General features: G+C 41.8%; 1 protein-coding gene across 1 annotated transcript; it reads left to right on the top strand.

Moving 5' to 3' along the window:
- Nucleotides 1-342: 342 nt before the first annotated feature.
- Nucleotides 343-11,243, top strand: LOC123482624 (zinc finger protein 239-like). The gene is made up of 3 exons (XM_045210984.1): nt 343-704; nt 8,136-8,322; nt 9,678-11,243. The coding sequence occupies exons 1-3, from the start codon at nt 696-698 to the stop codon at nt 10,571-10,573; spliced, it is 1,092 nt and encodes a 363-aa protein (XP_045066919.1). The 5' UTR covers nt 343-695; the 3' UTR covers nt 10,574-11,243.
- Nucleotides 11,244-20,519: the final 9,276 nt, after the last annotated feature.

Here is a 20,519-nt window from a genome sequence, read left to right as displayed (position 1 = left end):
TGCTCAGTCCTCTTTTTTTCCCTAGTTAGTTGGTTTTTCACAAAGTGTAATGAATTAATACTACAGAAAAGTAAGCTGATACACAGCCAATACACTAGGTGGTGGCATGCACCTATAACAATTGTTTGCGGATTGCCATAACACCAAAGAAGACCACTTCCTCCACTGTCTGCTCAACTCCGTGAAACGGAAGAGGACACATCCGCTGACTACTGCGGAGGTTGCATAGCTGTAAATGCTTCATGGCCACTGCAGAGGTCTGATTATACATACATCGGGGTTTACTGCTTCGCTGCACAGATAGCGCTGCTGTAACCAGTCTGGTATTTTATAGGCTACCCTTACTGGGCCTCAGTACAATTATAACTATCTGGACTCTCGACGAGGATGTTGTTCCAAGTGGCTCTCGGGTAGAGGTAGACGATAACAGACATCAGGATTCTTGGTGAATAGGGTGTTGAACGTTTTATTGACTAATAGATCAGGTAAAATCTTAACCAGGATCTTTCTGGTGTAAGATTAGCCTACATTAGACTTATATTTGTCACAACTTAAATCCAGTTTTGATATTTAAAAGGACGTTTGATTGCTCTGGTCTAGCTGTGACAAAGAAAGTAACTGTAGTGTAGGCTAACTACAGATTTACTCTCACGTTTTTTATTTGAAGAAACGCTGAAAAAAGAATAGCTTAAACGATGGATCGGGTAAGTTTGGTTTACTTTTATTATATATCCAGCAGCTAGCCTCTTTAGCAACTAACACCAGTCAGCTGAAAGTAGCTAGCTAGCTAACAAACAGGCAACGAATGGTAGCTAGATGTAATTGTTCATGGAAGGTTTGTTACACAAATAACGTCTAGCTAGTTAGAACCAGAGAACATCGACACAGAAGCTAGCTAACAATAGCTAGTTCACGTCCAAATACCAGTCCTAAATTCTTACTCAAAACATAGCTACATAAATTCAAAACCAAATTGTCATGCTGCTACCTTACAATGCATGCAATGAAATGGACTTTTGCAACACTAGCTAGCTATCTACTCCATAGACCAAGCTATGGTAAGAGCTAGCCATATTTCACTGTCAGACAGGACACAACTCAAACTGTAGCTGAGAAAACAAATACACATGTAAACAGCACGCTGTGCACTGCAGTGAGCAAATGCATGTTGGCAGCATCAGGACAAACTCACCAGTTTCAAACATCCAGAATATATTCCAGTATGCTCCTTCTCCAGTCTTCTTGACATTTTAATCCAAATCTGGCTTGATTGTTTTTACAGCTTTGCTCTGGATGCTGGATTAGCCCATATTTTGGATATTTGTCAACAACTCTGCGGTGCACTGCCATTCCAGTGGTGGGGCCTAATGGGGGCAAAAAAATGTTATGCATTATATATTTTTTCTCAATGACATGTATTGCTAAATCAATGGTTTAAGGAAATCCAGGCAGGCACCACATTACACAAGACAAAACCGCTCGGTCAATTCATTATGATGGCCTTGTAAGGATAAAAGCAAAGCTTTCTTTCATATACACTGAACAAAAATATAAACGCAACATGTAAAGTGTTGGTTTCATGAGCTGAAATAAAGAAATCCCAGAAATGTTCCATAGGCACAAAAAGCTTATCTCTCAAATGTTCTGCACAAATTTGTTTACATCCCTGTTAGTGAGCATTTCTCCTTTGCAAGATAATCCATCCACCCACATTGGGCTGGGGACAATAGAAGGTGAATCTAAAATGTGCAGTTCTGTCACACAACACAATGCCACATATGTCTCCAAGTTGAGGGAGCGTGCAATTGTCATGTTGACTGCTAGAATGTCCACCGCAGCTGTAGGCAGAGAATTGATTGTTCATTTCTCTACCATACACCGCCTCCAACGTCGATTTATAGAATTTGGCAGTACGTGCAACCAGGTCTCATAATCTCAGCCCCTGTGTATGGTATCGTGTGGGCGAGCAGTTTGCTGATGTCAACAGTGCTCCATGGTGGGGTTATGGTATGGGCAGGCCTAAGCTACGGACAACAAACACCACTGCATTTTATCGATTGGCAATTTGAATGCACAAAAATACTGCAACGAGATCTTGAGGCCCATTTTGTTTTATGGTAGCTGTAACCAACAGATGCATATCTATATTCCCAGTCATGTGAAATCCTTAGATTAGGGCCTAATGAATTTATTTCAATTGAATGATCCTCATCTGAAGTAAAATCTTTGAAATTGTTGCATGTTGCGTTTTTTTATATTTTTGTTCAGTATAATTTAAAATTAAAGCTTGAAAAGGTAGTGGAATGGGATTAGTGTGGTGTGTGTGTGAAGGATCATTTTATGCATTAAAAATCACAGTGTGGAGCACCTCCTCTAAGAGTCTGAATTGGACAGTTTGAGAATGCTTGACTCATAAGCAACCTGCATAAACATATTTTGAAGTACAGTAGACCAACATAGCTACTGTAGTAGGTTAAAGCTGTGTGCTGGAAACCTTGGTAGAGCATGGGTGGAGTAGGGATTGTGGTGCTCATGGGAATTTCCTTTTTCAGTTTCAGACCATTGCCTACTTTTCACTTAAAACAGTTTTACTATAAAATAGATGTCTTGACTGTGATAAGGGCACAGGAATATGTGTCTACTAAATTGCATAGCCACTGTAAATTATGCTACATTAAAGGTAGACTCAGCAAAATGACGCTACAAGTAGCACCGCAGATATTGCAATGAGCGAGATGCAAGACTTCGCTCTCACACAGTCGCACACAGTATCTGCACATATGCAAGGGTACGCTTCACGCTGTTCCAGGATGCTAGCCATGGGACCAAAACAGTGGAGAAGTTTAGCATTGCGCTTCATCGTTCTTGGTTATTGCGGAAATTAAGCCACTATGCTGTTTACTTTGTGCATATAGCCTACGTCATATCGCTGAGTCTACCTTTAAACTCACAATATGCTGTTCTGTTCTTTGGAATGTTTTTCGTTTCCTAATGTTTTTAAATTACTGCTTAAAGATTTATTAGACTGTTTAAAATGCGTCATTGTTGGATTCTTCTTCTATAGGCCTACCTCAAGTCCCGGCAGTGTGTTAACTTAATTTAAAATATTTTAATTAATAAATAACTTAGTATGTGAAGACCCTGGTCCTTCCCCAACCAGCAGTGCAGCCACCAGTCCCAGGGGTCCCCTCAAGGAGGCATCGTGACAGACAGTTGTAGGGTACATTGCTTTATAAAATAAGCAACAACCGCCTACACCAATTCCAGGGTTGAATTTAATCATATCAATTTGACGTATTTTAAAGTGTTAAATAATGTTATGGTGTTAAATAATGTTTTATAGTGTTCAATAATGGTAGGCCTTCATCAAAGTTGATTTTTTTATCTGCAGGAACAGTTGCACCAATGGTCCTCACACTAGCTCCACTTCTGCATAGATACAATGTTAAGGAATCCCTCATTATCTTTCCTTCCTCCCAAAGTGTGCACTTGTTCACTTCCCTTCACTGGTTTGAAAGGAAATGACTGGTATAAAACACATGGTGGATACTCCCACTAGCACATGACTCCACCAATCCAATGCTGTTCAGTTTTTTCAATCTTTTTGTGCGATTTTCAAAAGTGTATATGTTACATTTTCACATATCTAAGCACAAAAATCTAAACAGATGATCAAAATGTTTCAAAACTCTTAGGCCACTTTCATTGTATAATTTTTTTAAAAGATTTTGCTATAATTTATTAACAATACATTTTAAGTATAATTTAATCAAACTGCTTAAAACTGAACTACTAAACGTTTGAAATTATGGTGTAGCATACAATGTGCTGCTGAAGTACTTTGGTGGTAATTTACGTGTGACTGAAATTCTGGGTTTATCAAGATGTGTTCAACTCCAATGAATGTTCACTCAAATGTTCTGAACATAATACAGGGGGCGTTACAAGTGTTATCAGTTTTGACATTTGTACTAAGAGTAAAAAAATCAAAAAATAAAGATAACACTTCAATTTGAAAAATGTGCCAAAGTGATTGAGAAAAAAACTGTACATTTGTGGAAAGTAGTGAACGATTGCACACTTCAGAATTGTAACCTTTATTTTATCAGGGAGTCATACTGAGACCAAGGTCTCTTGTACAGATGAGCCCTGAATTACATAAATTACAGAAAATACACACATCAATAGAAATGCAAGCAGAAAGAACAACATGGTCATAAAAATAAAAAAAACATATCAGTAATAAGGTCCTCAATCAGCTTTCTGAATTGCCCTATAAGCACCAAAACATCAAATTTAAGAACAATTTGAGGATTGGTCCACAAATAAAAGGTGCAAGAGCACTAAAAGCTGATTTACCTAACTCCGTAGAGACCAGAATGCCAACCAATTTTCTGGTAGAGAATGCAGTGATGAGTACTAAAATTGTCACCCGTAGTAAAACGCAGTGCGCTATGATAAACTGCATCTAACGGCTTTAATGAAGTGGCAGCTGCGTTCATATAGATGTCGCCATAGTCTTGAACCGATTGGAACGTTGACTGAATAATCTGATTTCTACTATTTAGCGCGAGGCAGGACCTATTTCTATAGAAGATGCCCATTTTAATTCTCAGCTTCTTAACTAACTCATCAATGTGCTTTTTAAAAGACAGCTTTTCATCTATCCAGATGCCCAGATATTTGTAAGCAGGGACACGATCAATATGGACACCATCTAAAGTACATATGCTTAAATCATCAGTTATTTTTATGCGCTCTAGAGAATATATACTTAGTTTAATCTGCATTCAATACTAATTTCAGGTCAATAAAGTTTTTCTATAATACAATGAAGGTACACTGTAGTTCAGATAGAGCCTGGTCAACAGCATACACAACAGCATCATCAGCATACAAGCTGTGTGCCAAGCTTTAGGGCCATCATGTTGGTGTTGTGGAGAGCTGTGTGCCAAGCATTAGGATCATCATGTTGGTGTTGTGGAGAGCTGTGTGCCAAGCATTAGTATCATCATGTTGGTGTTGTGGAGAGCTGTGTGCCAAGCATTAGGATCATCATGTTGGTCTTGTGGAGAGCTGTGTGCCAAGCATTAGGACCATCATGTTGGTCTTGTGGAGAGCTGTGTGCCAAGCATTAGGACCATCATGTTGGTGTTGTGGAGAGCTGTGTGCCAAGCATTAGTATCATCATGTTGGTCTTGTGGAGAGCTGTGTGCCAAGCATTAGTATCATCATGTTGGTCTTGTGGAGAGCTGTGTGCCAAGCATTAGTATCATCATGTTGGTCTTGTGGAGAGCTGTGTGCCAAGCATTAGTATCATCATGTTGGTCTTGTGGAGAGCTGTGTGCCAAGCATTAGGATCATCATGTTGGTCTTGTGGAGAGCTGTGTGCCAAGCATTAGGATCATCATGTTGGTCTTGTGGAGAGCTGTGTGCCAAGCTTTAGGGCCATCATGTTGGTCTTGTGGAGAGCTGTGTGCCAAGCATTAGGACCATCATGTTGGTCTTTTATAGAGCTGTGTGCCAAGCATTAGGACCATCATGTTGGTCTTGTGGAGAGCTGTGTGCCAAGCATTAGGACCATCATGTTGGTCTTTTATAGAGCTGTGTGCCAAGCATTAGGACCATCATTTTGGTCTTGTGGAGAGCTGTGTGCCAAGCATTAGGACCATCATGTTGGTCTTTTATAGAGCTGTGTGCCAAGCATTAGGACCATCATGTTGGTCTTGTGGAGAGCTGTGTGCCAAGCATTAGTATCATCATGTTGGTCTTGTGGAGAGCTGTGTGCCAAGCATTAGGATCATCATGTTGGTCTTGTGGAGAGCTGTGTGCCAAGCATTAGGACCATCATGTTGGTCTTGTGGAGAGCTGTGTGCCAAGCATTAGGACCATCATGTTGGTCTTGTGGAGAGCTGTGTGCCAAGCATTAGGACCATCATGTTGGTCTTGTGGAGAGCTGTGTGCCAAGCATTAGGACCATCATGTTGGTCTTGTGGAGAGCTGTGTGCCAAGCATTAGGATCATCATGTTGGTCTTGTGGAGAGCTGTGTGCCAAGCATTAGGACCATCATGTTGGTCTTGTGGAGAGCTGTGTGCCAAGCTTTATGATAATCTGTGTAGAACAGAAGGTCTCATTTTATTTCCTTGTTAGCTTTTAGGATGAAGTCTGTCTTCAGAGTCTCTGGCGATTCTCTTAGCTATTTCTTTTTGAATTTCTTTTTTCCTGACTCACTTGTAACAGTTTCAGGATACGTGAAGGCAAGGTCTCTGAAACAATGATTAGAGAATGTATTGATCTTCATCTCCATGGTAACCTCTTTAAACAATGCACTCTGCTCTAGAATGATGTGCATGTGCCTCTTGATGAAAGCACTTATTTAAATAAGGCACCTATAGATGCATGCTTTTTAAACAAAGCATGAATAATACAAATAAAATCTAATTGTATTTGTCACATGCGCCGAATACCGTGAAATGCTTACTTACAAGCCCTAATCCAACAATGCAGTTCAAGAAATAGAGTTAAGAAAATATTTACTAAATAAACTAATGTAAAACATTTTAATAAAAAGTAACACAATAAAATAACGAGGCTATATGTAGGGCGTACTGGTACCGTGGGGGTGCAGGTTAGTTGAGGTAATTTGTACATGTAGCTTGGGGTAAAGTGACAAACAAAGAGGGGGGGTGTCAATGTAAATAGTCCAGGTGGCCATTTCATTCATTGTTCAGCATTCTTATGGCTTGGGTGTAAAAGCTGTTAAGGAGCATTTTGGACCTAGACTTGGCGCTCTGGTACCTCTTGCCATGCGGGAGCAGGGAGAACAGTCTTGGGTAACTGGAGTATTTGACAATTTTTTGGGGCCTTCCTCTGACATGCCTAGTATTTAGGTCCTGGATGGCAGGAAGTTTGGCCCCATTGATATACTGGGTCGTACACACTACCCTCTAGCGCCTTACGGTCGGATGCCGAGCAGTTGCCATACCAGGCGGTGATGCAACCGGTCAGGATGCGCTCGTTGGCGCAGCTGTATAACTTTTTGAGGATCTGGGGACCCATGCAAAATCTTTTCAGTCTCCTGAGGGGGGAAAAGGTGTTGTCGTGCCCTCTTCATCACTGTCTTGGTGCGTTTGGACCATGATAGTTTGTTGGTGATATGGACACCAAGGAACTTGAAACTCACAACCCACTCCACTACAGCCCCATCAATGTTAATGGGGGCCTGTTTGGCCCTCCTTTTCCTGTAGTCCACGATCAGCTCCTTTGTCTTGCTTACATTGAGGGAGAGGTTGTTGTCCTGGCACCACACTGCCAGGTCTCTGACCTCCTCCCTATATGCTGTCTCATTGTTCTCGGTGATCAGGCCTACCACTGTTGTGTCATCAGCAAACTTAATGATGGTGTTGGAGTCATGCTTGGCCATGAGTCGTGGGTGAACTGTGTTGAGGATCAGCGTGGCAGATGTGTTGTTGTCTACCCTTACCACCTGGGGAAGGCCTGTCAGGAAGTCCAGGATCCAGTTGCAGAGGGAGGTGTTTAGTCCCTGGGTCCTTATCTTAGTGATGAGCTTTCTGGGCACTATGGTGTTGAACGCTGAACTGTAGTCAATGAACCGCATTCTCACATAGGTGTTCCTTTTGTCCAGGTGGGAAAGGGCTTTCATTTACTATTTATATTTGACTACTTTTACTTCACTACATTCCTAAAGAAAATGATGTAGTTTTTACTCCATATGTTTTCCCTGACACCCAAAACTACTCGTTACATTTCGAAGGCTTAGCAGGACAGGAATATAGCCTAATTCACACACTTCTCAAGAGAACATCCCTGGTCATCTCTACTGCCTCTGATCTAGCGGACTCACTAAACACATGCTTCATTTGTAAATTATGTCTGAGTGTTGGAGTATGCCCCTGGCTATCCGTAACAAAAAAAAAGAAAAGGAAAATGGGGCCTCGACCTTCGCCTCTCCCGAGTCCGTACTGGAGTTGCAGCGATGGGACAAGACTGTTAACTACCAATTGGATATCATGAAATTGGGGAGAAAAAGGGGGTAATAAAAAAATATATATATATATATATATATATTTTGGTCTAATGATATTCTATGTACAATACTTTCTGTGGTCACCAGGACAGAGCTAGCCCCTCCCCCTCCACCCTGCCAGAGTCCCCTGGTCACAACTCTCCTGGTAGCGCCTTACTGCAGAGTCTGAAGAAGGTGTCTTCGTGGCTGGTCGACTGCAGGAAAACACCAGGGCAGAGTGGAACTGTAAGAGAAGGACATGAGGAGGAGGGAGATGGAGATTTGATTTCATCAAGTAAGAACAATGTGGATTAGACTCCAATCTGTATCTGAAACTTCTGTTAATTTATTGATTAAAAAAGATACTCTGTGGCCAGTTTATTAGGTACACCCATCTTGTACCGGATCGGACATGCCTTTGCCTCCAGAACAGCCTGAATTCTTCAGGACATGGATTCTACAAGGTGTCGGAAACATTCCACAGGGATGTTGGTCCATGCTGACGCGATGGAATCACAAAGCTACTGCAGATTGGATGGCGGCACATTCATGCTGCCACAGCCCTCTCTATTTCATCTCAAAGATACTCTATTGGGTTTGGTCAGGAACAATGTTCAGATACGCTGTGGTGTTCTAACCTCCCGAGTGGCGCAGTGGTCTAAGGCACTGCATCGCAGTGCTAGCGGTGCCACTAGAGATCCTGGTTCGAATCCAGGCTCTGTCGTAGCCGGCCGCGACTGGGAGACCCATGGGGCAGCGCACAATTGGCCCAGCGTCGTCCAGGGTAGGGGAGGGAATGGCCGGCAAGGATGTAGCTCAGTTGATAGAGCATGGCGTTTGCAATGCCAGGGTTGTGGGTTCGATTCCCACGGGGGGCCAGTATGAAAAAAATAAAAAATAATTTATGCACTCACTAACTGTAAGTCGCTCTGGATAAGAGCGTCTGCTAAATGACTAAAATGTAAATGTGTTAAATCGTTGCCAAACGTGTGCCAGGAAAACATTCCCCACACCAGTACACCACCGCCACCAGCCTGTACTGTTGAAACCACTCTGGATGGGTCCATGGGCTCATGCTCGGTACACCAAATCCTGACTGCCATCAGCATGACGCAACAGAAACCGGGATTTGTTGGACCAGGTAATGTTTTCCAATCCTCAATTGTCCAGTGTTGATCGCATGCCCACTGGAGCCGCTTCTTGTTTTTAGCTAATAGGAGTGGAACCCGGTGTGGTTGTCTGCTGCAATAGCCCATCCATGGCGAGGATCTACTAGTTATGCGTTCCGAGATGCCGTTCTGCACACCACTGTTGTACTGCACTGTTATTTATGGCCCGCCTGTTAGCTGGCACGATTCTTGCCATTCTCCTTCGACCTCTCTTATCAACGAGCTGTTTTCCCCCACAGGACTGCCGTTGACGTTGTCTTTTGTTTGTCACTGGTTTTGCCTATTCTAACGTTCAATCAAACAGTAACTGAATGTCTCAATACCTGTCTGCCTGCTTTATGTAGCAAGCCACAGCCACTTGACTCGCTGTCTGTAGGTGTACCTAATAAACTGGTCACTGAGTGTACTGTATATTGATGATAATTGTTGTTTATGGGCCCATATTTCATAAACCTAGTTATTAAATGTCTTTGTTTCACAGGGGATCTCGGTGGGAGGGGATTATCATCTGCGGAACTTCAACGACATGACGATACTGACGAGGCAGAGAATAATTTCTCCAGATCAGAACACTTCAAGAAACACCAGCAGAGACGTATAGGGAAGAAACCTCACTGCTGCTCTGAATGTGGGAAGCGTTTCACTAGCCGGAGTTGCTTCATTATCCACCAGCGGATTCACAATGGCGAGAGACCGTACTGCTGCTCTCTGTGTGGGAAGAGGCACATCTCTGCAGGGCGTCTTAAAGAACACCAAAGAATCCATACAGGAGAGAAACCTTACAGATGCTCACATTGTGGGAAGAGTTTTGCTCTATCTAGCACCTTAAAATCTCATCTGAGAATCCATACAGGAGAGAAACCGTACTGCTGCTCTCTGTGTGGGAAGAGTTTTACTGTTTCTACTGCCTTAAAATCTCACACGAGAATCCATACAGGAGAGAAACCGTACTGCTGCTCTCAGTGTGGGAAGAGTTTTACTGTATCTAGGGCCTTAAAATCTCATCTGAGAATTCATACAGGCGAGAGGCCTTACCTCTGCCGCCTTTGTGGGAAAAGCTTTGTTAGTGCAGGAAACCTAACCATACACAAGCAGATACACACTGGAGAGAAGCCTTATAGCTGTGATCAGTGTGGAAAGAGCTTTGCTCTAGCTTCTGTGCTGACTTCACACCGGCGCATACACACTGGAAAGAAACCTTACAGCTGTGAACAGTGTGGAAAGAGCTTTACCGTAACTTCCTCCCTGACTAGACACCAGCGAACACACACTGGAGAGAAACCTTATGTCTGTCTATGTGGAAAGAGCTTTGCTCAGTTAGGGACAATGAAAAGTCACCAGAAAACAAAAACGTGCCGTATTTCATCTCCCTCCTAGACAGCACCGGTTCCAGATCCCAAAATGAAGGATAAATAAAAGACCTCTAGTGAACAGTCATATCCATCTCCCATTCTTAAACAGTTGACTTAGTCTGATCACCATGGTAACCTCTCTGGAGCCTAAATGCAGCCGTGATCTAGGATCAGGTCTCCCCTGTGTCTATGTAATATCACACATTGGGATTTAAATGGATAAATGTTATCATATAAGATGTCATAGTCAACCTGTCTGTGTGTGTGCTCATAAAACTAATCAATGATAAATTGGGTAATAATATCCATGAGGTCAAGGCAAGAACTATGCATACTGTGTCTTGTAACAACGGTTAATGTAAAAACTTTTAGATATGTAATGTAATATCTTGTACCGCAGAAATGGAACGTAAATCACAGAAAATAGATCCAGTGGTGGCAGCTGCAGAGAAGTATTTGGGTATATGAGATTTGACTTCAGAAGAGTTACAGGGTGTTTTGAGTGGTGGTGTCCTGTCCTCCCAGGCCATTGGGATGGTGGAGGAGCTGATTGGGTCAAAGTAGTGGAATGGGGTAGTGGGTTTTTAATGAGTGTAGGTGGCAGCTGCTGAGAAGTATCTGGGTGGACAATATTTTACTGCAGAAGAGTTATAAGATATTTTGAGATCAAATATATACATATATATTACGAAATTGTGCTGTGTGTATGTGTGTATATATATATATATATATATAATTGTAGAATAATAATGAAGACATTAAAACTATGAAATGACACATACAGTGGGGAGAACAAGTATTTGATACACTGCCGATTTTGCAGGTTTTCCTACTTACAAAGCATGTAGAGGTCTGTAATTTTTATCATAGGTACACTTCAACTGTGAGAGACGGAATCTAAAACAAAAATCCAGAAAATCACATTGTATGATTTTTAAGTAATTAATTTTTGCATTTTATTGCATGACATAAATATTTGATCACCTACCAACCAGTAAGAATTCCGGCTCTCACAGACCTGTTAGTTTTTCTTTAAGAAGCCCTCCTGTTCTCCACTCATTACCTGTATTAACTACACCTGTTTGAACTCGTTACCTGTATAATAGACACCTGTCCACACACTCAATCAAACAGACTCCAACCTCTCCACAATGGCCAAGACCAGAGAGCTGTGTAAGGACATCGGGGATAAAATTGTAGACCTGCACAAGGCTGGGATGGGCTACAGGACAATAGGCAAGCAGCTTGGTGAGAAGGCACCAACTGTTGGCGGAATTATTAGAAAATGGAAGAAGTTCAAGATGACGGTCAATCACCCTCGGTCTGGGGCTCCATGCAAGAGCTCACCTCGTGGGGCATCAATGATCATGAGGAAGGTGAGGGATCAGCCCAGAACTACACGGCAGGACCTGGTCAATGACCTGAAGAGAGCTAGGACCACAGTCTCAAAGAAAACCATTAGTAACACACTACGCCGTCATGGATTAAAATCCTGCAGCGCACGCAAGGTCCCCCTGCTCAAGCCAGCGCATGTCCAGGCCCGTCTGAAGTTTGCCAATGACCATCTGGATGATCCAGAGGAGGAATGGGAGAAGGTCATGTGGTCTGATGAGACAAAAATATAGCTTTTTGGTCTAAACGCCACTCGCCGTGTTTGGAGGAAGAAGAAGGATGAGTACAACCCCAAGAACACCATCCCAACCGTGAAGCATGGAGGTGGAAACATCATTCTTTGGGGATGCTTTTCTGCAAAGGGGACAGGACGACTGCACCGTATTGAGGGGAGGATGGATGGGGCCATGTATCGCGAGATCTTGACCAACAACCTCCTTCCCTCAGTAAGAGCATTGAAGATGGGTCATGGCTGGGTCTTCCAGCATGCCCCGAAACCTGAAGGATCTGGAGAAGGTCTGTATGGAGGAGTGGGCCAAAATCCCTGCTGCAGTGTGTACAAACCTACAGGAAACGTATGATCTCTGTAATTGCAAACAAAGGTTTCTGTACCAAATATTAAGTTCTGCTTTTCTGATGTATCAAATACTTATGTCATGCAATAAAATGCAAATTAATTACTTAAAAATCATACAATGTGATTTTCTGGATTTTTGTTTTACAGTTGAAGTGTACCTATGATAAAAATTACAGACCTCTACATGATTTGTAAGTAGGAAAACCTGCAAAATCGGCAGTGTATCAAATACTTGTTCTCCCCACTGTATGGAATCATGTAGTAACCAAGAAAGTGTTACACACTTTTTTATATTTGAGCTTCTTCAAAGAAGCCACCCTTTGCCTTGATGACAGCTTCGCACACTCTTGGCATTCTCTCAACCAGCTTCATGAGGTGCATTTCAATTAACAGGTGTGCCTTGTTAATTTGTAGAATTTCTTTCCTTCTTAATGAGTTTGAGGCAATCAGTTGTATTGTGACAAGGTAGGGTTGGTATACAGAAGATGTCCATATTATGGCAAGAATCGCACATATAAGCAAAGAGAAACAACAGTCCATCATTACTTTAAGACAGTCAATCTGGAAAATGTGTGCAGTCGTAAAAACCATCAAGCGCTATGATGAAACTGGCTCTCATGAGGACCACCACAGGAAAGGAAGACCCAGAGTTACCTCTGCTGCAGAGGATAAGTTCATTAGAGTTACCAGCCTCAGAAATTGCAGCCCAAATAAATGCTTCAGAGTTCAAGTAACAGACACATCTCAACATCAACTGTTCAGAGATGACTGTGTGAATCAGGCCTTAATGGTTGTATTTCTGAAAAAGAAACCACTATTAAAGGATACCAATAAGAAGATGAGACATGCTTGGGTCAAGAAACACGAGCAATGGCCATTAGACCGGTGGAAATCTGTCCTTGGTCTGATGATTCCAAATTTAAAATGTTTGGTTCAAACCGCTGTGTCTTTGTGAGAGACAGTAGGTCAACGGATGATCTCCGCATGTGTGGGTCCCACCATGAAGCATGGAGGAGGAGGTGTGATGGTGTGGGGCGCTTTGCTGGTGACACTGTGATTTATTTAGAATTCAAGGCACACTTAACCAGCATGGCTACCACAGCATTCTGCAGTGATACGCCATCCCATCTGGTTTGCTCTTAGTCCCACTAACATCGGTTTTTCAACAGGACAATGACCCAACACACCTCCAGGCTGTGTAAGGGCTATTTGACCAAGAAGGAGAGTGATGGAGTGCTGCATCAGATGACCTGGCCTCCACAATCACCCGACCTTAACCCAATTGAGATGATTTGGGATGAGTTGGACGCAGAGTGAAGGAAAAGAAGAGAACAAATGCTCAGCATATGTGGGAACTCCTTCAAGACTGTTGGAAAAGCATTCCAGGTGAAGCTGGTTGAGAGAATGCCAAGAATGTGCAAAGCTGTCAAGGCAAATGCTGGCTACTTTGAAAAATCTTTGTTTAACACTATCTTGGTTATTCCATATGTGTTATTTCATAGTTTTGATGTCTTCACTATTATTCTACAATGTGGAAAATAGTACATATACATAAAAATACTTGAATGAGTAGGTGTCCAAACTTTTGACTGATACTGTATACAGTTAGTCGGAAGTTTACATCTTTGCCAAATACATTTAAACTCAGTTTTTCACAATTCCTGACATTTAATCCTATTAAAAATGCCCTGTTTTAGGTCAGTTAGGATCACCACTTTATTTTAAGAATGTGAAATGTCAGAATAATACTAGAGAGAATGATTTATTTCAGCTTTTATTTCTTTCATCACATTCCCAGTGGGTCAGAAGTTTACATACACTCAATTAGTATTTGGTAGCATTGCCTTTAAATTGTTTAACCTGGGTCAAACGTTTCAGGTAGACTTCCACAAGCTTCCCATAATAAGTTGGGTGAATTTTGGCCCATTCCTCCTGACAGAGCTGGTGTAACTGAGTCAGGTTTGTAGGCCTCCTTGCTCGCACACGCTTTTTCAGTTCTGCCCACAAATGTTCTATAGGATTGAGGTTAGGGCTTTGTGATGGCCACTCCAATACCTTGACTTTGTTGTCCTTAAGCCATTTTGCCACAACTTTGGAAGTATGTTTGGGGTTATTGCGACCAAGCTTTAACTTCCTGACTGATGTCTTGAGATGTTGCTTCAATATATCCACATACTTTTCCTTCCTCATGATGCCATCTATTTTGTGAAGTGCACCAGTCCCTCCTGCAGCAAAGCACCCACACAGCATGATGCTGCCACCCCTGTACTTCACGGTTGGGATGGTGTTCTTCTGCTTGCAAGCACCCCCTTTTTCCTCCAAACATAACGATGGTCATTATGGCCAAACAGTTCTATTTTTGTTTCATCAGACCAGAGGACATTTCTCCAAAATCTTTTGTCCCCATGTGCAGTTGTAAACCGTAGTCTGGCTTTTTTATGGCGGTTTTGGAGCAGTGGCTTCTTCCTTGCTGAGCGGCCTTTCAGGTTATGTCGATTATAGGACTCGTTTTACTGTGGATATAGATACTTTTGTACCTGTTTCCTCCAGCATCTTCACAAGGTCCTTTGCTGTTGTTCTGGGATTCATTTGCACTTTTCGCACCAAAGTACGTTAGTCTCTAGGAGACAGAACGCGTTTCCTTCCTGAGCGGTATGACGGCTGCGTGGTCCCATGGTGTTTATACTTGCGTACTATTGTTTGTACAGATGAACGTGGTACCTTCAGGCATTTGGAAATTGCTCCCAAGGATGAACCAGACTTGTGGAGGTCTACAATATCTTTTCTGAGGTCTTAGCTGATTTCTTTAGATTTTCCCATGATGTCCAGCATAGAGGCACTGTGTTTGAAGGAAGGCCTTGAAATACATCCACAGGTACACCTCAAATTGACTCAAATTATGTCAATTAGCCTATCAGAAGCTTCTAAAGCCATGACATTATTTTATCTTGCCAAGCTGTTTAAAGGCACAGTCAACTTAGTGTATGTAAACTTCTGCCCCACTGGAATTGTGATACAGTGAATTATAAGTGAAATAGTCTGTCTGTAAACAATTGTTGGAAAAATAACTTGTGTCATGCACAAAGTAGATGTCCTAACCAACTTTCCAAAACTATAGTTTGTTAACAAGAAATGTGTGGAGTGGTTGAAAAACAAGTTTTAATGACTCCAACCTAAGTGTATGTAAACTTCCGACTTCAACTGTGTGTACATACATACATACATACATGCATACATACATACATACATACATACATTCTTTGTCAATAAAAGCCTTTGACACTTATGGAATGCTTGTAATTATACTTCAGTATTCCATTAGTAACATCTGACAAACATTTCTAAAAACACTGAAGCAGCAAACTTTGTGAAGACCAATAATTGTGTCATTCTCAAAACGTTTGACCACGACTGTATATACAAACATATACATACATATACTGTTATGTCAGCTGGTCTTTTTGTGGCAGGGCTGAAATGCACTGGAAATGTTTTTTGGGGGATTAAGTTAATTTTCATGGCAAAGAGGGACTTTGCAATTAATTGCAATTCATCTGATCACTCTTCATAACATTCTGGAGTATATGCAAATTGACATCATAAAAACTGAGGCAGCAGACTTTGAAAATTAATATTTGTGTCATCCTCTAACCCTTTGACCACGACTGTATGTATATATATCTATATATACAGTGAGGGAAAAAAGTATTTGATCCCCTGCTGATTTTGTACGTTTGCCCACTGACAAAGACATGATCAGTCTATAATTTTAATGGTAGGTTTATTTGAACAGTGAGAGACAGAATAACAACAAAAAAATCCAGAAAAACGCATGTCAAAAATGTTATAAATTGATTTGCATTTTAATGAGGGAAATAAGTATTTGACCCCCTCTCAATCAGAAAGATTTCTGGCTCCCAGGTGTCTTTTATACAGGTAACGAGCTGAGATTAGGAGCACACTCTTAAAGGGAGTGCTCCTAATCTCAGTTTGTTACCTGTATAAAAGACATGTCCACAGAAGCAATCAATCAATCAGATTCCAAACTTTCCACCATGGCCAAGACCAAAGAGCTCTCCAAGGATGTCAGGGACAAGATTGTAGACCTACACTAGGCTGGAATGGGCTACAAGACCATCGCCAAGCAGCTTGGTGAGAAGGTGACAACAGTTGGTGCGATTATTCACAAATGGAAGAAACACAAAAGTACTGTCAATCTCCCTCAGCCTGGGGCTCCAGGCAAGATCTCACCTCGTGGAGTTGCAATGATCATGAGAACAGTGAGGAATCAGCCCAGAACTACACGGGAGGATCTTGTCAATGATCTCAAGGCAGCTGGGACCATAGTCACCAAGAAAACAATTGGTAACACACTATGCCGTGAAGGACTGAAATCCTGCAGCTCCCGCAAGGTCCCCCTGCTCAAGAAAGCACATATACAGGCCCGTCTGAAGTTTGCCAATGAACATCTGAATGATTCAGAGGAGAACTGGGTGAAAGTGTTGTGGTCAGATGAGACCAAAATCGAGCTCTTTGGCATCAACTCAACTCGCTGTGTTTGGAGGAGGAGGAATGCTGCCTATGACCCCAAGAACACCATCCCCTCCGTCAAACATGGATGTGGAAACATTATGCTTTGGGGGTGTTTTTCTGCTAAGGGGACAGGACAACTTCACCGCATCAAAGGGACGATGGATGGGCCATGTACCGTCAAATCTTGGGTGAGAACCTCCTCAGCCAGGGCATTGAAAATGGGTCGTGGATGGGTATTCCAGGATGACAATGACCCAAAACACATGGCCAAGGCAACAAAGGAGTGGCTCAAGAAGAAGCACATTAAGGTCCTGGAGTGGCCTAGCCAGTCTCCAGACCTTAATCCCATAGAAAACCTGTGGAGGGAGCTGAAGGTCCGAGTTGCCAAACGTCAGGCTCGAAACCTTAATGACTTGGAGAAGATCTGCAAAGAGGAGTGGGACAAAATCCCTCATGAGATGTGTGCAAACCTGGTGGCCAACTACAAGAAACGTCTGACCTCTGTGATTGCCAACAAGGGTTTTGCCACCAAGTACTAAGTCATGTTTTGCAGAGGGGTCAAATCCTTATTACCCTCATTAAAATGCAAATCAATTTATAAAATTTTTGACATTAGTTTTTTTCGGGATTTTTGTTGTTGTTATGCTGTCTCCCACTGTTCAAATAAACCTACCATTAAAATGATAGACTGATCATGTCTTTGTCAGTGGGCAAACGTACAAAATAAGCAGGGGATCAAATGCTTTTTTACCTCACTGTATTTAGGTGTAGGGTTGGTTGGTTGGTTGGTTGGTGGTGAAATGTTCTATTTTTTTGTGTGTCAATGTGATTGAAAACACCCTCCACTGCAGAGTAGGTAGCAGCATGCACAAACGCCATGACACCGAACAAGACCATTTCCGAATGCCTGACTTCTGTGGAGGCTGCATCGCAGTAAATGCTGTATGGCCAGTGGCGACCTGCCATTCAGGGCATGTGGGGCAGAAAAAATATATATTTTTGTGGCTGTTTTGAATGTTATTTTTGATATTAATACCTGTCACATATCAGTTTGCAAATAATGAAAAAAATTATTGAGTTAATAAAGTAAAGTAAGGCAGCTCCAAAATGCAGGTGTTTCAGACTAGCTCAGTGCTTTCTGTGATGGAGAGAGAGCCAGCGGAAAATATAGAGGATAGGGTTTGGTAATGTTCTCTAGTTGCGCCATGTTGCGCATTTTCTTAACATTTGTCATAATTAGCAATGATTTTGTATCCTCTCTCGACAGACTTCGGCTGCACATTTTCCGCCATTTTCTTCAAACCTGAAAATGTTGTGAAGCCACGCCCATTTTCAAATCCGTTTCAATCCTTGTCATATGACGAGAAATTATAGATAAAACATAAACATACACAACAATTTGGAAATCGCAAATTCAACAATGAGTGGTTTGGAATTAATCAGTGGCTAACTGTAACAGTTGCAAAGGAATCACTAGCCTGCTATTCAGTGGAGAGGGTGTGTGGTCCAAGTCTGGGTTTAAGAGGCTCTTTTCCAAGCTTAAAAGGATAAACATTCACCTATAACATCATGGGCCAGAAAATGTTGAATACATTGGCCATGCTGTCAATCCAGCACGTCTTCTGCCGCTTTTAAAACAACTGACAACTGGAAGCTCAGAACTGGGACATTTTAAACTTCAGTGAGTTCAAGAGAACTGGGAACTCTGGGGGGGAAAAAACTAGCTCAGACTGGGAAAATACGTTTTGAACGGACATCCAACTCGGAATTCCAAGTCGGGAACTCGGGCCTCTTTCTAAAGCTCCGACCTGAAGATCACTGACGTCATGATTCGACCTTGTGCTTTCCAGAGTTTTCAGTTGTCTTGAAAGCACCATAAATCCAGAGAATGCCAGACTTTGATGACAAAATATGCCCACAAGAAGGACCATCGCGCCACCTTCCTGTTCAAGTGAGCACAGCAAAAGAAGGTGAGTCCAAAAATGTATTGTATGCTGCTGCATAAATTATGTAATATGTCAGGGAGATATGTATACTGTAGGTAAGAAAGTAATTCTAAGTGTATGTTGTGTAGTAAGCTGTTATTAGCCCATGTGCCTCTTTCTTATAATTTGGTCCCGTTCCCCCTCATAACTTAGCCTACTGTTCTGACTTGGTGGTGTACATGTAGCCTATAGCCTGTTTTAGAGAAATGTCATCATCGAATATTGTAAGAACTTTCATTGTCTGCTTATATACCCCTGTTATTTATCCTACGGTCTGACTTGGTGTACAGGGAGAATACTGTAAGAACAGCCCATGTTCTGAATTCTGTAGCTGTACATTTCAAAAGTGCTGAACAAATAGTTATATTGACTATGTCCTTCTTTATATTGACTACTACTACGTCGCTCATTGTCTTAATCGAAATTACGGATTGCCTCCTCCACTTTTCATTCCCTTATGCCATAGTTTGTACATCTCAATTGTCAGTAGAAACCAGATTTGTTTAAGCAAGTCAGCCATATCAGCTGTTTTTTAAAAAGGCAGTAAATGAGTCTGAATGAAATGTTTTGCTGCCAGACAAGGCTCCGTTGATAGCCGGGCATAGCCGTGGTAAGGATTCACTCCACGGTGCTGAAAAGAAAGATCTGCTGTTGGGACAGCTTTATGTAGGCCCTAATAGTTTGTGGGCACCGTTTTTCAATGTTACAGTGCAATTAATGTATTGTTTAGTGTTGTGTTGTTGCTTTTCTGGTATGTACCCCCCAAAAATGTTTGGGGTTTGCCCCACCAAAATGTACATGCTGAAATCGCCACTGTGTATGGCCACTGCAGAGGTCGGATTGAACATAAATCGGGCTTTACTAGTTCACTGCACAGATAGCGCATCGGTAATCAGTCTGTTATTTAGGAGGCTATTCTTACTGGGCCTCAGCCAATAACAATATCTGGACTCTCTATGAGAACATTGTCAGAGAAGAGAGGCAAAGAGAGAGGCCCAACTTGAGGGAAAATCTGTCTCCCTCCAGCAGGTGACATTTGTTCGTTATTTCCCCACCAAGCAAGGAGTTTTTGTATGGAGGTCAATGAGAGAGTGTTGAATTTGGTCATCCAAAAAACGAATGGCTTATTTGCTACCTGAGGTTTATTTGATCTAATAGAAGTTTCTTAGCCTGCACTCATAGGACTGCTACAAGCCCTTGGCAGGCCACTTTTGCGTCTTCCATTCAGAGGATGGCTATAAACCCTATTTTTTTTTGCCAATTTTAAAAACACAATACAACCACAGGTGGACATAATGCATTTACAATCATTGAGGATGACACAAAAAATGCAATACACCTAATAATTTACAGTTTAAATAGATTCATGATTTATAGCCTACATTTTTGCCATTCATTTAATATACTATATACTATATATATATATATATATATATATATATATGTATGTATGTATGTATGTATGTGTGTATATATATATATGT

Source organism: Coregonus clupeaformis, chromosome 35 (genome assembly GCF_020615455.1).
Source record: "Coregonus clupeaformis isolate EN_2021a chromosome 35, ASM2061545v1, whole genome shotgun sequence".
In the NCBI taxonomy this organism is placed as follows: Eukaryota; Metazoa; Chordata; class Actinopteri; order Salmoniformes; family Salmonidae; genus Coregonus; species Coregonus clupeaformis.
Note: the sequence above shows the minus strand (reverse complement) of the source record. Positions and strands in the feature narration are given on the sequence as shown.

Excerpts from the sequence above, each read along its gene's own strand:
- LOC123482624 (XM_045210984.1), top strand. Across the intron at positions 8,323-9,677 it reads TGGAGATTTGATTTCATCAA|GGGATCTCGGTGGGAGGGGA; the intron begins GTAAGAACAATG and ends TTTGTTTCACAG.